Raw genomic sequence first — 19588 nt, 5'->3', positions numbered from 1 at the left:
CCAGATTCTGTACTCAGGGCTGTGGCTCCACATCCTACCCATAGATTGGGGGTTAAGAGTGGAATCTGCTTGCCTGTCACTACATCTTGCACGAAACAGGGACACGCCCCCGGGGGATGCCAGGGTTGCGCCTCACACCCAGCCTACTCCCTAGAGAGACTTTGGGCAGAGCGGGCATTTGCAGTGCACATGCCTCCACTGTGGGTCCTGGTCCTCACTCAACAGCTGCCCTGGGGCCTCCAGAGGACTACGCGTTGGACAGTGTGACCTGGGGTCCCCAGGCCAAGAGCTTTCCCCTCTATCTTAAGGCAAAATACAGGGTCTTGAACATAAATAGAAATTAACCAACGCCACGTGGGCAAAGCCTGTGCAAAAACGCGTGCAAACGCCCCAGCAGTGTCCACTGCCAAGATGGGTGCGTGTGATCAGGCTGGGCCCAGTGCCCCGTCTGTGGCCCTTCCAGGCTCCTGGACACAGGGTCATTTCATTTGGTATGACTACAGCTCCTTTATGCTGCAAGGATTAGGGGTCCAGTGACCCCAGGGACACTTGATAGCAGTGAAGTCCCCTGCAGATAGCCTAAGTGACCTCTGACTATACCTTCCATCCCACACAACCCTGGGCATGGCACAATAACTCCCCCCAAATAATCCACATCCCAGGGAGGCAGTCAGCTGCTCAAATTAAGCACACAAGTCACAACATGTTCCCCAGCAGCTCCCAAAGTCTCAGGAGTGACAGGGCTGACAGGAGCCCAGGGACAGGGCTGAGGGTCTATAGGGCCCAGGGATGGGGACTGAGGGTCTGCAGGGCCCAGCCTAAGGGGGAGGAACAGCCACATCACAGAACTCCCTTTTGAAAGTCTGTTCTGACCTGGGCACTGGAGCGTAGGAGGGGAAGTCTGTATCTCAGGTCCCTGCTTAGACCACCACAATAAGAGCCGGCTCTGACCAGCTTCCTTGTGAAATGCCTTGTTCCCATTAATTACATTTTCTGGTTACCCAGGGATTCAATTTTGCTCAGTCTCTGGATTTAAAAAAGAAGAGAAAATAATGGGCCAATATCTTTTAGATTAGAAGCAAGGCTAACGAGGTTTCCATATCATCATGCCAAAATTTTTTGATGAATGGGGATGTGATGGGCTCACAGAACTGGAGGGGTGCGCCAGACCTGGGGGGGCCATTTCTCCACATCCTGGTGGTGGGTTTGCGATCCCCACACCTGTGAGGGGAGAGACCACAGCTCTCCCCCGGCTCTAGGTGGGCATGAGGACCCGGGAAGGTAACTTACACTCTGCGGGCACTACATCTTAACAGCCTCGTGACGACCAGCACCTGTGTGACATGTCACCATGATGTCAACATTATCATCAGTGCTACAACTTTGTTGTACTGTGGGCCACAGTTCCTTTTATAACACAAACAAAATCACCCAAAGAGTTGGATGATGGAGAAAAACGCATGGGAGAGTGTAAGGCAAACTCTAAAGGGCCAGTCGCCTTCCTATTAGCGTCTTTATGGAGCAGTGATAAGGGACAGGATCCTGGTCACATGATTTGCATGGCAGGACATCGCTTAGAAGCTACTTTCCAAAAGCTGAAATCCCCAATATTTACTTTGTCATCATTTGCTTTTCCTCCTCTTCTCCAGAAGCAAGAAAAACAATCTGGAACATTCCAGAACATTCTGGAACATTCAACAACAACCAAATAAAACCTGTGTTCTAGTCAGTTTGAGTTTGCTCTTGCTTTCACACACTTTCATGAACATGTTATCTGGTGGGTTCCTGGGGTGGGGAGCTACAGCTCAATGAGACTGGCAGCGAGAACCACACCCCATCCCTGCCGACAGCCTAAGTTCTGGGCAGGACTGGTGGTTTCCAGGGAGTAAGCAACAGAGTGGGCAGTGCAAGCCCGTGCCAGCAAGGATGTTGCTCTCAAATGGAAAGTGACAGGCTCACAAGCAAGGTTGTCACCAGGGGAGCTCCAAATTCACGGTACACGGCTGGGTCATGAGTTCCTCGTTACCGTGGGTCCCGGCTGGTGTCATGCTGAAAGGATAAATGTCAGCTTAGGTGTTTTCAATAGACCACATGGCTCAGCTCTGAGGTCCAGGAAGGAGGAAAGGGAAAGTCACGGAAAATAAGATTCATCCCAGGGGCAATTGCTTTAATCCACTCCCAGAATGGCTCATAATCCCTCTTTAGAGCAGAGCTGATAAAAAGTGCTGCTTCCCACTGAGCCTCCTCCCCAGAGATGTGTGAGGAGCCCAGACAGAACAGCTGCTTTCAGCCTGGCACTGACACGGCATAGGTGCAGGCTGCAGTGAGGCCCGGCCCTCCCTGTGACGTGCCTGGACAGGGGCCCCTGCTAGCTCTGTCATGGAGCAGGTGTCCGTGGACAGACGCCAGGCACTCGCCATCCCGTGCAGGCTTGAGTGACATCCCCATCTTTCAGATGAGGAAGCTGCAACCACAAGGCCATGTGCATGTAATCTATACTGGTGGCCTAGTCTGGGTGCCTCCAGATCCCCAAGGGCAGCCCTTCAAGTGAATTCCCAGAAGAATCCCTTTATTGAAAGGTGAATGCTGATCACAGAAGCACTGCAGTGCCCCACCCAGACACTGGGAGAACGCCCAGGGCCACAGTACCCTGGACTGCCAGCGTGGACCCCAGAGAATCTAACACAGGGACAGGAAAAGAGGTACAATCACACCAGACACAGGTGGAAACAACCCAACATCCATCACAATGAACACACTGCACACGGTACACCCTACAATGGCACATTGTTCAGCTACACACCACGGACTGATCCACACTACCGTGGAGATGAACCTCAGAAAACGTCATGCTACGGGAAACATCACACCTTCAGACACGGAAGGTCACATAGCGTATGATCCCATTTATATGAAACGGGCAAACAGGTCGAACCACAGAGACAGAAAGTGGATAAGTGGATGCCAGGGGATGGGAGTGACTGCTAAAAAGACACGGAGTTTCCTTTCAGGATGACAGAAAGGTCTGAGAATGGAAGATGGGGATGGTTACACAACACTGGGAATATACAAAATGCCACTGAAATGTGTACTTTAAGATGATTAATTTTTTATTATATGAATTTCACTTCAATTTGAAAAATAAAAAAAGAAATGTTCAATAAGTCTGAGTCCCTTTTGTTAGCTGAGTTTGGGTCCCTCCTATTGGATGAGTCTGAGTCCTTCTTGTTAGCTGAGTCTGAGTTCCTCCTGTTGTCTGAGTCTGAGTCCCTCCTATTGCCTGAATCTGGGTCCTTCCTGTTCACTGAGTCTGGGTACCTCCTATTGGCTGAATCTGTTCTTCCTGTTGTCTGAATCTGGATCCCTTCTGTTGTCTGAATCTGGGTCCCTCCTGTTGGCTGAGTCTGGGTCCTTCCTGTTGGCTGAGTCTGAGTCCCTCCTGTTGTCTGAATCTGGGTCTTTCCTGTTGGCTGAATCTGGGTCCTTCCTGTTGTCTGAATCTGGGTCCCTCCTGTTGGCTGAGTCTGGATCCCTTCTGTTGGCTGAGTCTGGGTCCCTCCTGTTGGCTGAGTGTGGATCCCTCCTGTGAAATTGAAACATGCCCTCTGGCTACTGATATAAATTCTACCTACTTGTGACTCTTTAAGAGCACCAGAATTCTTATATAAGAGAGGTCTTAAAACAAGGGAAGGGGGGGCAGATTATGCAAGGTAAGAGTGAAGCACACCCTTTGTGTAATTGCCAAGATGCCATGGACTTCAGTCTCTCACTGAAAACACCAATAAGTGAGGGGTGGTAAAAGGCAGGCAGTCCCCACAAGAAAGACTGGCCAGCCCTGCACTTGTCCAACCTCCCCAGCAGTGGCTCCTGACGCCAGGACACAGACAACATGCAGAGCCAGAGCTCAGTGAATCCTTACTGTCCCCAGCTTTCTCCTCTCCCAGAAATGACCTGGACAGTGGCTGGCAGCACCTGAGATAGGATAAGATCCTGTTGGAGGCCTCGAGAGCCAGTCTGCTGACTTCGTAGGACGTTAAATAGCTTAACCCCGCTCTGCCTCAGTTTACCCACCTGTGAAATAAGGCTAATGGTATTTCCTGACCTTGAAGGACTGCGGAGAGATTGTAATAATTAAAGTTTTTGGACTGGTTGGCAGCTGATGGATGAACCAGTCAGGTGTGTTAATTGGTCATTTTCAAGTCCACGGATATTTCACATCCACATCCCCACAACACATCAAGGGACACCCACAGCCACACACAGATACGCCCCCAACAGGCGTGTGCACTTACACACACACACACACAGCATTTCTCTTCCTAAGCCCTCTAAGAAGAGGACTCTCAGCCCTGCAACTATGCAAGGTTTGGCCCTACACAGGGACAGAGAAAGTCACCACCCTAATGACAATTTGGGGGAGGACTCCGTTACCCTAAATGTCACCCCTGGAATTCCCATATTGACTGGTCACTGCTGTCTCATCACCTTGTACCTTGGCAGTGGGAAGGAACTCTTACCAAAATCCAGACACATAGCTTGGGTGGGACACACTGGAGTAGGGTGTGATTCTCTAAGATGGTGAAGTACCCAAGTAGGGGAAGGGCTCTCAGGACAGAGGAGGGGCTTTAGGCAGGCTGTCTTCCCCCAGAATGTCCTCTGGGTCCTTCCTAAGGCCACAGACCCACAGTGCTGTCCTCTCTCCCTTGTCACCACCCCCCACAGGTCCTGCTTACACTTGACCACTCCCCAAGCCAGAATGTCCAGGCTGGCCCCACGGGCTCCTTGGGTTTGCTGGCTCTGGACTTTCACTGGCCCCTGCCCACCCCTACAACTCCCCAGGGTCTGCCCTCCCCTCCCCAACTGCACACACAGGCAGAGGGAGTAGAACCTCCCCTCGTCCTCCTGCGGCCCCCACTTCCAGGGTAGAAGCCTGAGTCCTGGTCCCCTGCTGGCCTGGACTGTCTCTCCCTGTCCAGCTGTGCAGGGCTGTCTCCTGGGGGCTGACCCCAAAATCCCCCTCTGACCTTCCTCACACCTGCACTGCTCCAGGGGAAGGGCTGGGGGAGTCCCAGCCACCCTGCTCCACTCCCTGGATGTCCCCTCCTTCTGGGTTCCACTGGCTTCCTTCCACTAGTCCTCCGAGACTGGGGACAGGTGCCGCCAGCTCCAGGAGCCTCCTCAGTTTCTCCAGGTAGTGTTCCCTGCCTCTTCCTCTTGGCTCTTGTCCTTTTGTTTACACCTCTGCTGCCCCCCACAAGGAGCCCCAGAAAGACCAGGACAGGGATCCCTTCACGCCCACACCCGGCACAGCGCCCAGTACACAGTGGGCACTCACCCGTGTCTGCTGGACGAATGCCTCAGGATGTCAGGTGCACAGCAGCCAGCCTGGGGACAGACCCGGCTGCTGCCCTGCCTTCCAGGCAGCCTGGCTCTTGCCTGGGGACAGCCAACCCTCAGGGGATCACCCTGGTGGCCAGTGCTACAAAACCACAGCCCTGACCGCCCTTGGGACACTGAGGCTGAGAACCTGAGGAACAGACGCCAGTTCGGTGAGCTCAACAGCTCAGGTTCTCCTGGAGCACCAGGCTGCTGGGAAGAGAATCAAATTAGCCTGAAAAATGCTGAGGAAAGGAGGAAGCTGGAGCCACGAGTGCAGAGACCCTCCAGGGTAGTAATGGGCAGTGAATTAGCCCAGCATCAGGGCTTAATCAAGAGTCCACAAAATGCCCCCCGGACACCTGGGTGTAATGGCACGGCGTCCAGGGAGGACCCGGGTGCCTAACGGGGCCATTCCATCCACATTTTCTGGGATTTTGAAATGCAGTGTCATAAAAATAAACACGCTTACTCTTGTCTCGCTTAATTGGCTCCCTAAAGAATCCTCGCATCTGAAAGCCACCGTGTCCCTCGGCAGGAAGCAGGGCTCTTCTCAGCATCTGGGTGCAGTCTTGAATTTTCTCTTGAAAAAGGAGAGGGGGGTTGGGGCAGTGGTGGAAAGCTGGCTCCCTGCGGGGTTTCTTCCTCATGTTGACACCCTCCTTCCAGGCGGTCAGCAGAGGCTGGCCCCGTGGTTTGCGAAGGCTCCTTGTGAATATACACAGTGGAATGACCTAGCCTGGTGGCCAGTTCTTTTTTAAATAAAAAAAATATATATCATTTAAAAAATCATAGTTGTGTGCCTCTGAAGGGCACAGCCTGCTGCCCATGGGTAATTTTTCCACCCCTACTTAGGATGGCTCTTTGTAATTGTTTGGGAAATCAGATCCACAGAGGGATGTTACTTCAGGCAGGGCCACCATCAGTCTGGAGAGCGGTTCTGGAACTTGCCCTCAAAGGTGAGCTTTGTTGCTCAGATGCTCCAGCAGAAGCAAACTGGAGCCAGGTGGAGTGTGTCACCCAAAGGTCAGGCCCAGGACCCAGGAGCAGGTGTGGACCAGACCAGCCCCATCTTCAGAATTAATGGCTTTCCTCTAAGGCTGCTCCTGAACCAGCAGGAAGTCAGGGTGTGTCCAGAGGTCCCTGCAGGCAGAGCTGTTGAACACACTCAGTCCTCTGGTCTACACAGGAGGCTGGGCCGGCTGGTCCCCAGGCAGGCCTGACTCACAGGCCTAACAGCGTGGGTGGGCTTCTGTCATCACGTGGGTCCACCACCCTCACTGTCCTCCCTGCCAGGCCCAGGATGCATAAGGTTCATCTGGGAACTGACCTTTCCATATCTCAGACTGTGTGTCTCCTACAGAATCCTGTGCTCCCCAGGATGCTGTCCATGACCTCTGTCCAAGCTGCAACCCCAGCAGAGCCCTGTCATCTAAAATGGTGCCCTACAGCCCTACTAGGAGGTACTCCAAATGGGAGACACCCCCAAGGGGCCCATGCTACCCATGTGCAGGGGGAGAAGTTTGGGTCCTATGAGAAACCACCTGCCAACCCCCTCCCCTTCCAGCATCTGACCGGACAAGAGTCCTGCCTAAAAGTCAAACATCCCCCTCGCGGCACCTCTGCATCAAGACAGGATGGAATGTTCTTTTTATCTCTCCAAGACACAGCACCATGGCGGAACACCCTTGGCTCCCCAGAAATGGTGACTGCACAAGAAATGGACAGATAAACACAGGTGCCGGGGGGCTCTTCCCTTCAGAACACGCGGAAGGAGTGAGCCCGAGTCAGAGCAGGAGCATGGGGGGCACCAGGCTCTGTTTCCTGCCCACCTAACACCACATGATGGGCTCCCAGGACCCTAACACAGAGACAGGACACCCACGTCCACACAGAGCCTTGCTTCAGATGTGCTCAGCAGCACTGACACGTCAACAAGTGAGTGGATGGGCAAAGTGGGTGTGCCCCAAACTCAGGGTGCTACTCCAGAATGAAAATGGGGGTGGGGGCACATGCACAGTGCAGATGACATCCAGAAACAGGACGAGAGGAGAAGGGAACCAGACTAAAGAGACCACGTATGCGTGACTCCAAGTACAGACACCGCCGGGACATGAAAACTTCAGGTCTGGGGAGAAGAATGGGGCTAACAGTAAACCGTGAAGTCCAGGGTAGGGAAATTGGCTAAAACTGGACCGTGGCGATGGTTGCCCAATGTGGTCGATCGACTGAAATTCACTGAACTGTAAACATAACAGTGGAGGTTACAGCGTACAAACTACTCAGCAAATACACGTCTCGAACAGAGACACGGAGGGCGATCCCTTTTACCCAGATTTTCTTATGCTAAACTCAACTTTCTCAACGTGATCACTCATTGATTCCACAGTTTAATTTCCATAAGAGCTCTCAAACAGGGCCTCCTCGGAGAAGGCGACATATTTATTTTTAATTATTAAATAGATTGAATAGCGGTATCTGTGTCACAGATAGGTTTTCATCTCCCCATGACATTTCATTAATTCTTTGCTACAAAATGCTCTCTCATTTTGACCACAAACCTTTTACTTAAAATCGTGGGTGCCAGAGAGACGTGTGATTTCAGAGTCAGCTGAACACAGGACTAAATCCATAGTGCTGACTTGACATCACAGCAGCTGGGTCCTTCTTGGTTATATATATATGTATTTTTATTTTGTTTTGTTTTTCCCAAAAGGGCAACATATAATTTAATGAAGGAGTGGGAAGTAGATTTTACATAAAACACGAAAGCTACAGAGGATGTTGGAAAGGGCAGGAGTGGATCCTGGAGCCCTGGGATCCCGGGTTCAAATCCCAGCTCTCTCATGGGCTGCCTGTGTGACCTTGGGCAAATTACTTAACCTCTCTGAGCTTCCTTCCTCGTGCGGAAAACAGAAGCAGAAATCCCCATGACAATGTAGACTGGGTGGGTTGTTTAGTCCAGCTGGATCACCCAGCACAATGCCTGGGCTAGAGAAGGGCCTAGAAGGGGTGTTAGTTCCAGTGTGCCCTGACCGGATGTGAAAGGACAGAAAGTAGTAACAGATGTAGGCAGGGAGATCTCAGGAGCTTCCGACGGTGCCACCCGACCCCATCCAAGGAGCAATGACAGAGCTCCCCCCCCACAACACACAGGTCTATCTGAAAGACAGAAATCAAGGGATAACAGCAAAGCCACAAACTCACATCTGCTTTCGCCAACCTGAGGCTCCCTGACCTAGAAACAGGAAACCGACTGTGTCTGCGTTTGGCTGAAACTCCTCAGAGCGTGGTCCCGAAGCCACCTTACGAGCCAGGGTAGGAAAGTGGGGCTGACCCCAAAAAGGCTGCTCTACTTTCAGAGCTGACCTAATTTATGTGTGAGGATCTGGACAGATCTTCTTATCCTGTAATTATGCACCGGGTCACTTATGATTGTCACTGAGGATGGGTCTTCGCATTAGCAACAATGGGCTGCTGAATTTTGCATTCTAAAAAACGTGGCAGAGACACACCCAGTGAGTTTCATAAAGTAATATCTTACCCCTTTACCCCTTTCACATCACCTGTGACTGCCATTAAATACAAACATGGCCCCCAAAGAAGCTAGATACACACACGCCCCAAACAAGCAGGTGTGCGTCTCAGACGGAAGAGTAGAGAATACTCATTTTCTTAATCCTGCTTTTTTATTTTAACTGTAACTCATGTGCATTTTAAGCTGTAATACACAGAGACCCTGTTTACCCTTACCCAGCTCCCCCAGAGGTAACATCTTGCAAAAATACAGTGCAGTACAGAACCAGGACACAGCCACAGATACCGTCAAGACAGAAATCACCGTGTCCCCATGGGGACCCCACACATGGCCTCTCTCTGGTCACAGTCTCCTCTTCCCTGCTATCTCCCAACCTCTCTGTTACCCTGGCTACTTGTTTCCCATTTCTGTAATCTTGTCATTTCAGTGCTGTGCGTACGTAAATTTTTGGAATTGGCTTTTTGTCACTTCACATAATTCCCTGGAGAGTCACACAGGTGCGTGGGAGCATCGATACTTTTTTGCTGTTGAGGACCATCCCCTGGTACAGAGGCGCCCCAGTCTGTCTACCCAGTCACCTGCCAAAGGATGTTCACACTGTTTCCAGTTTGGGGCTATTATAAACAAAGCTGCTATCAACATTTATGCACGAAAATAAGATTTCGTGTGAACGTAAGTCTTAATTTCTCAGGCCTAAATGCTAAGAGGTGAAATGTCCAACTGTATACTAGTGGTACGAATGTTTAAGTGCTAAACTGCTTTTTGGAGTACCTCCCCACCAGCCGTGCAGGACTGATCCAGGTTCTCCACGTCTGTGCTAGCATTTGGGGCTGTCAGCATTTTTTTTTTTTTAATTTTAGCCACTCTGATGGGCTAGTAACACCTCACTGAAGTTTTAATTTGCATTTCTCTAATGGGCAATGAATAGCCTCTTTGGTGAAATGTCCCTTCATGCCTTCTACCCCTAATTTCTAATTGAATTGTCTGATTTTTTTTTTTACTATTGATTTATGAGAGTTCTTTATTCTAGATATCAATCTTTTATCAGATGTGTGGTTTGTAAATATTATCTCCCACTCTGTAACTTGCTTTCTCAAATTCTTAAGAGAGGTTTTCAGAGAGAATATTTTTAAATTTTGATGAAGTTCAATGTATTAATTTTTCCTTATGTGGACCATGCTTTGGGTGTAAAGTCTAAAAACTCCTTGTCTGGCTCATTTTGAGTTATTTTTTAATAATGTGTAGGGCTTAAATTGAAGGGTTTTTTTTTTTCTTTACTTTCTTCTTTTTATCTTTGGCTGTGGGCATCTTGTTCCTCTCCTGCACCATTTGAGGAGAAGTCTATCTTTCTTCCGCTGGGTTTTGCAGTTCGTCAAAAATCAGTTGGGCATTATTCGTGGAGATTTGTTTGGGAATTATCTAATCTTTTTCATTTAATTTTCTAGTCCTCTACTGATACTATACAATCTTGGTTACTATAGCTACATAGCAAATCTTAGAATTAGCTTACATATAAGCCTTTCCCAGTAAATATAAATTTTAGAATATGCTTATCTAAATGCACAAAACTCTTTCTGGCTTGATGTGTGTTGTATTAAACTTCTATATTGGCTCGGTGCCTGTGGCTCAAGTGGCTAAGGCACCCGCCATGTACACCTAAGGTGGCGGGTTCGAATCCAGCCCAGGCTTGCCAAATAACAATAATGGCTGCAACCAAAAAATAGCCAGGTGTTGTGGCGGGTGCCTGTGGTCCCAGCTACTTGGGAGGTGGAGGCAGGAGACTCACTTGAGCCCAGGAATTGGAGGTTGCTGTGAGCTGTGATGCAACGGCACTCTACCCAGGGGGATAGCTTGAGGCTCTATCTCAAAAAAAAAGAAAAAAAACTTCTATATTAATTTGAGAAGAACTCCCAATCTTCTCAAAAAGAGAGATGAGCCTCCCAATCCATGAACATGGTATACCTCTCCATTTATTTTTATCATCTTAGATGTCTTTCATCAATATTATATAATTCTCAGCAACGCAGTTGTCAAAATAGCATTTTTTACACCCAATTTTTTTTTCTTTAGCAACTGTTAAGTAGTATTACATTTTTAACATCTGAATCTGTATGGTTATTGCCAGTAGATATAAACACAATTGATATTTGTACTTTTTTCTCATCCTCCATGACCTTATGAAGTTGCTTGTAAGTTCTAGGAGCTTGGGGGTTCTTCTGTAGATCCCATGGTATAGTCTATGTAGATAATCACATCATCTGCAAATAGGGACAGTTATATTTCTTCCTTTCTGTACACCTTCTGCCTTCTTTTCTACTTATATTATACTGGCCAGAACTGCCACCACTATGGTACCAGTGGACGTTCCTTCTCTTGTTCCTGATCTCAGGAGAAAAGCAACCAGTTTCTCACATTTAATATTAATATTGGTTGTTTTGACGTCCTTCATCAAATTGAGAAAGTGCCCCCTGTTCCTATTTTACTGAGAGTTTCTGTCTCAAATATACATTAAATTTTATCGAATGAATTTTCTGCATCAATTGATATGACTGCATTTTTATTCCCCCTTTGGTTTTTCTAGTTTAGCAATAAACAGTGCTATTTAACTTGCTGGTCTTACCACTTCATCAGCTGACCCCACCTCCCTGTCCTCAGAAAGCTTTTGGTCCTCTGTTATAGTGACCAGACTTTTCTCCTGCTGTCCCTGGGTACTCAAAGCATTCCATTCCAGACTGGTAAGAGAGGTGCCCAGTGGGTACAAATGCCTAGTTTTCATAAGCATACCCCTCTCCCGACCACAGGTGCCAGAAGGCAGCAGCTGCTAACCCATTTCTATCCTACCTCTGACAGTGGCACTATCCAAGCACAGAGCTGGTACCCAGCAAATATTACTTGTTGAATAAGAAGAGCTAGTCAAAGGAATGCATCTCTAATGGTGAAACTATATGCACCAGGAAGCCAAGTTAAAGAATTAGCATCTACTTGAGGAAGGGCAAGGCCTAAGCCTAAGGCCATAAATCATTTCCAGGAACTCAGGGTGGAATTACGGAAGAGCTGGCACACAGGTGAGACTCCATAAAAAAGGGGACACTGTGCTTTGCAAACACGTTTATTCATCTACTGATGTTTCCTAAACAGTTACTACGCACTAGACACTTTCAAGAGGGGGTGAAAAATAGGACATGACCCCTGCCCACAGGGACTCTATGACCAAGGGCTCTTCTCCAGTGTGAGACAGGACCTGTAGGCACATCCCAGGACCCTCCCGGCCAGCACACCTCTGTGCTGCCAGGCCAGATACATGTCGCAGCTGCTCCCCTTCCCAGCAACCCTGAGGCTGTAGGCACACAGGCCTAAGGAGCAGTGTAATACCACCCCCAGGGTGGACAGGCCTGGCACTTCCCAGGTAACTGCCCACGGGGGGGGGGAGGGGCTGGCAGAGAGGACCAGACCCAGCTATGCCAGCTCCCCTTGGCTAGGCACCTGGGAGAAAGGGCAATGCCCAGCAGAAATCAGGTGAGCAGACAGAGCAAGAATAGTCGGGGAGATGCTGGAAGGCTGAGGCACGTGGCCTGCAGCCCAGGTCAACCCAGCACTGCTGCCACCACCTTTGCTGTTTGGGGGAAGGGAAGTGGATAAAGAAATAAGTAGCACCCCTTTCCCGAGTGCACATGGGTGCAAATGAAGGTGTAGGCCCAAGGTCCACCCACCTGGTCCCCCAGGGCCCAGCCCCAGGAAATTGTCCCTTGCAAACAGAACCTCAGGGCTAGGACAAGAGCTGGTGACTTGAGACACAACACCCTTCACCCTGGGTCTCTTGTAGTCACATTAGAGATATTTATCCACTCTGGAGACTTCATAGACACACAGTGGGTCTCTGGCCTCTTGCCATCCCCCGCCCCCAGGGCCCTTAGCAAGGAGACTCAAAGCAGAAGCTCAGCACAGCCTCCCTGTACCCGGCCTCCCTGCACCCAGCTTGCTCTGGAGTCTGCTGGGAGATGATCCGACAGCTGCTGCACTGTCCCAGACAGCAGCAGGAGACAGTCCTTACCACCTCCAGAAAGGGCCTCAGGGACCCAGCATGGAAGAAGCCACTCTCAGTTGCTAACTGCTGAGGACAGAGAGCTGCCCCAGTGAGGGCCCCGGGGCAGTGAGTCCTCCTGGCACCAGCTCTCATCCCAGCCCTGAGGCTAATAGGCTAGGGGGACCAGGGGCAGCCCCAAGAGCCTCCAGAGCTCTGGCATGGACACACTTCTGCCTGACTCGCTCTTCAAGGCAGATTAACTGAGAGTTAATCTGAGTTATGTAACCACCCCTCCCCACTCAGCGGCCTCGTGACTCACCAGCCCCTTTGAATTCCTGGAAGGGGGTCGTGGAGAAAGAAAGCGTGGACCCTACACCTCCATTGTTTGCTCTAGCCCCAGAAAGCCCCTGGCCTGGCTTCCTCCTTGGGCCTGGATAGCATCAGGCAGGAGAAACCCTCTCAAGCCACACTTCAAACATAAAATCTAGATCAAGGATATATTTGGCTTTCCCAGCTAATCTTTACATCAGTTTGGTCTCTACTGACTTGTAACCCTTTGAAGAAAACTTGGCAAGTACGTATTTGAGACAGATGACTCTTACATAACCCCAGAGAGGGGCTCCTGGGCTCTGGCAGGCTCAGCTCTTTGTGGGTCGGGTCGAGTTTTATGTTTACCCACTTTGTCATGACCCAGGGTCACACTACCCATACCCCGTGGTTTTCCCACAAAAAGCCCAGGGAAATTCAGGGCCAGGGCAGACACAGAACCACACTTGCCAGAGGCCTTTATGTGCTGGGTCAGAGGGGCTGGGAGGATGAGGCTGGGATGTGGACAGCCCTCCCTCCAGCCACCCTGCTAAAAGATGCAGGTGCGTGTGCTGAAGGCAGCAAGCTATTCTGTCTCCAGAGACCCAGAGACAGACGCTCAGGGAGGCGTGGAGCTCTCTCAGTCCCTTGGCTGCTGTGCCCTGCTCCCCACTCCGATGCACAGAAGAACAGGCAGCAGGTGATTAAAATAAACAAACAGCAGGACCAGACTGGGAGGAGCCTGCTACCCCCTCCTCTGCTCAGACACAGATCCCCAAGGTGGGGTGAGTAGGAACTCGGCAGGATGGACCAGTGTTGTCCAAGGATTTGAGCTGCTTCTTAAATTTGTGATTTATTCCAGCATTATTTCCCCTGATGAGTACCAGGGCCGCTGACACTAGATGGGCTCCAGTTGCAATCAATTTAGCAGCAGCAGCTGGAAACCGGCAGGAGCTGGGATTCAGGGGGAGAGCGGTGTCTATGGATAGAGCCTTTGACTTCAGCCACTCAGCTCAGCTTCACAGCCCCAGCTGCTGGGGAATTCACAGTGGGGACAGTGGCAGCCAACCCAATAGATCTCTGCCACGAGGCCCAGACACGGCTCAATGCACACAAGAGGGCTTGGGAAGCTATGAATTATGTCCTCACGCACAGCCAGGGCCTCCCTCACAGAGGGACAGAGGAACCTTAGAGTGGGGAGCAGACAGAATGACCCGAGGTACAGGGCCTAGGAATGAGGCCATGGTGGCAAACAAGGGATTGCGTAGCAGTCCTGAGGGCTGCCTAGCAAATGCCTTGGATGGAGGCTTTCAGCCTGGGAGCCAGCCACTGCCCCCAGCCTCAGAGGCAACTCATACCAAGCGGCTAAACTCAACTCACGCAGAGGCTTGGTGAGCAAGCGTCCCCTCAGTAGAGGGTGAGCTTGGACACAGCCGAGCAAGCCGCTGGGTCTCCTTCAAGGGCCACCTTCCTTGGAGCTGATAGAAAGTCTCTTTAGAGCTTTGATAGAACTACCACCAAAAAAGACATAAAAGCAGCTAATAAAACTCAATCTGTTTCTCCCTCTTAAAATGAAAAGACTCAATTGCAACGCAGAAGCAAATAGCCAAGCCGGGACTTTGTCTCCAGATCCAGAGCTAAGCAGCCCCTCCCTCTCTGACACTGAGCTTCTTCCCTAGCAGAGCAGGGGCCGGCAGCCTTCTGCCACCTGGGCTGGAGGCTGGGTGTCTACCTGTCCAGACCAGGCTCTGAGCCTGGCAGCAAGATGCCTTGTGCTCATCTGAGAGTGCCTACAAGCACAGGTGAGAGTCCTCTTGAAGGGAAAGGTGCATTTCCAGATATCGAGCGAGCAACCCCAGGCTCTCAGTCTCCACCTTCCCCCTTGTGAAGCAAAACCACCCAGACCCTCTGGGCACGGTCCTGTTTCTTTTGGGCAGGAGACAGCACTGACAGAGTTCTTCCTAAATGGATGACAGCTGGTACTTAAACACACACAGAAAAATCTCCTCTGCTAACATCAAAGGGAGAAAACAAAAGGTCAATCTTCAAAATCACCAACAGAGCCATCTCTTAAAGAAGAATCCAAGATTTTACTTAAGGATGCTTTAGAGGAACTAGTTTAGTGAATTTTGGACCAAAAGAGAGGTTTCCTCCCATGACATTTGCTCTCCTTCCCTTTATCAAAATGCTCTAATCTTTTAACCTAGCAACTTAGCAATTAAAAAAAAAAAGTCTGTTTAAATAAGTTGCCATCAGGAGTCAAGTGGCAGATGGCAGCTCAGGAGGCATCTCGGAGGACAAGGCGAAATGCTGCCCGGGGTGGGGACCCATGTGGTCATTCACAGGCCATGAACGTCTTGTGAGATGGGACAGTCCAGGGCAAAACGGTGGGCAGCAACCCCAAGGAACCTGGGTCCCGGTCATCCCAGCAAGGCTGTCCGCGCTCAATGCTGCCTATATCCCAGAACCGCCCAAGCCCAAACCTTATCTAGCCCAAGCCGCCAGCACATCAAGGCAAGCCCCGCCAATACCCCTCGCTCCACACAGCCGGCTCCATGATTAACCTCTTCCCAGCGGCAAACAAGACAGACCAGTGGGAAAGAAATGCCAAGAACAACCTTTGAAAATTTCCCCTAGATGTGCGAAATGGTATTGGCCCCTGGGTGCGGTATCAGCTCATAACTCAAAGGTAGCTAGAAAACACTTATCGTTCCCTGTCCCTCCCTGATTTCTCAAAATCAGGACACGCGCGTACTTCACCCTCCCTTGCCTCCCCCCTTGCCCCCCACACGCTGTATCCCGGGGAGGGGGCGGCTAAGGCAGCTTGCTCTAGCAACTACCAGCGCCTCTGGCTCCCCAGCGCGGGCGCGCAGTGCATCCCAGTGGTCAAACTCGAGAACCGCACGCCGCTGTCTCTACCTCCCACCTACGTCCTCTCGGCTCGGCTCTCGGTTCTAACCCGGGACCCAAACGCACCAGCTCCGTGGAGACCCCTGGCAAATAGGGCGACGGCTCTGAGGCAACCCGCCCCTCAAAAAAGAACTGTGCTCTGGTTGGCCCTAGTCTACCCAAAGAAGGGGCTGGAGAAGCCCGCGCGCTTAGCGAAGTTTGCCCAGAGGGTCTTTCTGGAAACCTCCAGCAAGGGCTCCGGGCCCTGATCCCTTTGGCCCTTAAGTTCGCGACACAGACAAGCTCAGGGGCGCGCCCGCGTGTGCGCGCGCGCGTGCATGTGTGTGTGTGTGTGTGTGCGTGTGTCTGCTAGGGGGTGTCTGGCGGCGCTCCCCCAGAGCCCCAGCGCTCCAGCCCCAGCTGTCCGCCAGCTGTGTTGGCCCGCCGGCCCGGAGGTCACCCGCAAACAGCTGGATCGGCAGCTGGGAGCCTGGGGTCCCCGAGAAAGAGGAAGGGCAGGCGGAGTGACTGTTTGGCTCTGGTTTCCTTTAACTCAGCCTGCACTGATTTCGCTAGGAGCCGGGAGCTTTAGCTTTCCCCTGCAGCCCCGGCCCCCGCGCCCGCCGCGCCCAACCGCCCATGCCTCGCTCCGGGCCCCGGGGAGGAGGCGCGCCGGGGCGACCGGCCAGGACACTGCGCTGCTGGCGCCCGGAGCTGCGGGCGCGCCCGGCCGGCCCCATTGCCTTGGTTTCTGGGGCGGGCGCCGCTGCTTGGACCTCAGACGCGCCGAGCCGGGGAGAACCGAACGCTCCCTGAAGGGCTGCAGAGCTCTGCACTCCGGGCTCCCGGCTGGCGCCCCGACCCGGCTCCCGGAGTACCCAGCTGGCCGCTCGCGGGAAGTGAGGAGGGGGTCCCTTTATTTGCCACGCTGAGGAAAGCGCCGCTTCAGCGCAGCCTGGCACCCACTCACCCACACACACCGGCACCGGCCGGGTTGCTCACCTGAGTCCTAAAAGCTGTTGAATCCACATGGTCACGTTTCGGGGAGCGGGGCCTCAGACCTGGCTCGCCCCGGCCATCTGCGCGGCGCCCGCGCCCGCTCGCTTCCGTCCCGCGGCGCCGGTCTCCGGCTCTCGGTCCGCCGCCGCCCGCCGCCCGCCGGCCGCGGGGCGCACAGCGAGTCAGAGCGCGGCCGCGCGGGGCTCCATGCCGGCCGGCGCGCCGCCGCCGTTGGGGCGCATGGCTCAGGCGGGGCGGCCCGCGGGGGCGCACATCCTCCGGCCGGGGCACGGGGCTCGCGGCCTCCTCCGGGGGCGACACAGCGAACGCGGCGGCGAGGCGGGGCGTATTCCGGCGCTGTTGCGGCGCAGCAAGGGTCTGAGGAGCCGGGGCTTCGCCCTCCGGGGCAGCGAGGAGGAAGGCTGGCGGCGCTGCCGCGCACGGTGCGTGTCTAGCGGCGCGCGGTTCTTGCCCCCAGCCGAAGCTCCGCGCCGAGGGGGCGGCGCTGCCCGGGGCTTTGGGCGAACGCGACGCGAGCTGATACGAGTCCCTTCGTTGCGCGCCGGGTCAGTGGGCTCTGCCGTGGATCTGCGCCGCTCAAGTTGCCCGGGGGCTCCGTCTGAGCGCTCGCTCCGCAGACGGCTGCGGCCAGGAGACTGGGGGGAGGCGGGCACGGGAGACGCGTGGGGCGAGGGCGCCGTGGAGCGCGGGGCGTGGGGACGCGCGGCGGCGGCGCCGCGCCGAGGAGGCGCGCGGGGATCCCGGGGCCCCGCCGCCCGCGCCCACCGCGCCCGCCGCAAAGCCGCCCGCGCTGCTCAGCCGCCTCCCTCCTCGCGTCTGCCTCTCCGCGCGCTCGCCCCCGCCTCCCTGAGCCGGTCCCAACTCCGCCCGCCTGGCCCGGCTCACGTCACCCGCCTTCCCCGCCCCTCGAACGGGAGCCTGAGCCCCTAGCCCAGCCCTGGCTCCCGCTGGCTGCCCCACCTCTCCGCGGCCCGGCTCGCCGCAGGAGACTGTGCGTGGCCTGGGAGACACCGCTGGTGGGACTCCGTACGCCCCTTCCTCATCCCTGGCCTCGTCCGGTCCCCACCTTGCGAACGGCACTAGAGAGGCCGCAAGCTCCGATTGGACCGCGGAGCACCGCGGATGGTGTTGCCAGGGAAACCGGCTGGCTTGCGAAGCAGGTCGAGGTTCAGACCCGGTTATGGGTGCGCCGGGCGAGAGGGTTTGGGGAGGTGACGTTCCTGAGGAAGGTCTGGGGCGGGCCGCGTGAAGCAGGGGCCACGCAGAAAGTTTCCTCGGCAGAGCTGCGCGTCTATCCGAGGTCGTCTGTGGGGACTCTTGCTCTGCCCGCTGCGTGGGTCCCTGTCCCGGGCCTAGGCAGGGAGAGGAGAGGTCGCTGCGTTCTCAGCTTGAGCTTCAGCGCTTCTGCCCCCAACACAGCCCACCCCGTATCCGAGTTATCCGACCGTGCAGGGCTGCTCGTCCAGCGGCCCTTCTCGCCCAGCCCCAGCTGCTACTTGGACAGGCCCTTGCTCGGGAGGAGTCACTAGAAAGTTCCAGGGAACCTGGGCCTCCCAGACTCACCCCGCCCCCTCCCCGCACGCGGCCTTCCTCCCTGACCCCGCTTAGGCTACATTTGCCAGATAGTGAGTAAAGGAGCCTGGGCGCTCCCTGGGGACCCTTTCACTGAGAACAGGGCACAGTCAGAACCTCAGGACAGCAGGACTCCTCAGAAACCCGGACAAAGCCCTGCTCTCAGGCCTCCACGTGGCTGAGGGAAGTGCAAACTCCGGGCCTCGAGAATCAGGCTGGGGCGCCCTAGGGGTAAAAACGGGAGGGGCGGAGGGAAAAGCCTCTCCCAGACCCTGCCCTGTACAGGTGCTTCCCCCCAGGTCAGCTGGAGTCACCCCAGCCCAGGGGAGAGCAGTGAGGGCTCCCTGTGAGCGGCAGCTTTGAGGCGGGGCACAGCCAGGTGGCCCACGCGGGCCTGTCCTCCCTGGTTGTGTGTGGACGTTCCGGAAGAGCCGGCCGTGGAATCCCTCTGTGCCCAGACGGGAGCGCGCAGACACCTGCTCCCCAAGACGCAGGGGCGGCAGCCGTGACGTGGGCAGACCACGGGCCGCTGCTTACCCAGGCGAGGTCCTGGCCGTGCTAACCTCTCTGACCCACGGTCTTTTCATCTGAGAGATGGGTCTCATAGTTCCTCCCACGCGGAGGGGTTTTCGAGGAGTAATTGGTCACAGTGGACCTGTCACGACCGTTCAGGGCTCCAGAGGGGCAGCAGGGTGAGTCAGCACTTTGCCTGCCTGGCCAGAGCCCTCTCCCTGGAGGGTGCGAGGGGCCAAGCCCACCAAGAGGGGACCGGGAGGTCCAGTTCCGGGAACCGCAGCTGGGCCCTGGGCGGCCGGCAGGGACGGCCCGCTCTGCTGCCACCTAGCGGGCCGAGGTGGGAGCGC

General features: G+C 54.0%; 1 protein-coding gene across 2 annotated transcripts in view; it reads right to left on the bottom strand.

Annotated features, from left to right (window-relative positions):
• AJAP1 (adherens junctions associated protein 1) overlaps positions 1 to 17719 on the bottom strand; it is a 115771-nt gene extending 98052 nt beyond the window's left edge. For both annotated transcript variants that reach the window (XR_002774239.1, XM_023515239.1), the window contains exon 1: positions 17136 to 17719. Coding sequence is in view for 1 of the 2 variants with exons in the window: in XM_023515239.1 (XP_023371007.1) it covers positions 17136 to 17164 (29 nt within the window). In the remaining variant the exon portion in view is untranslated. The remainder of the gene's footprint in view (positions 1 to 17135) is intronic.
• Positions 17720 to 19588: the final 1869 nt, after the last annotated feature.

This window comes from Otolemur garnettii, unplaced genomic scaffold, assembly GCF_000181295.1.
Source record: "Otolemur garnettii isolate 467f Iridium unplaced genomic scaffold, OtoGar3 scaffold00067, whole genome shotgun sequence".
NCBI classification, from domain to species: Eukaryota; Metazoa; Chordata; class Mammalia; order Primates; family Galagidae; genus Otolemur; species Otolemur garnettii.
The sequence above is the reverse complement of the archived record's forward strand: the minus strand, read 5'-3'. Positions and strand labels throughout refer to the sequence as shown.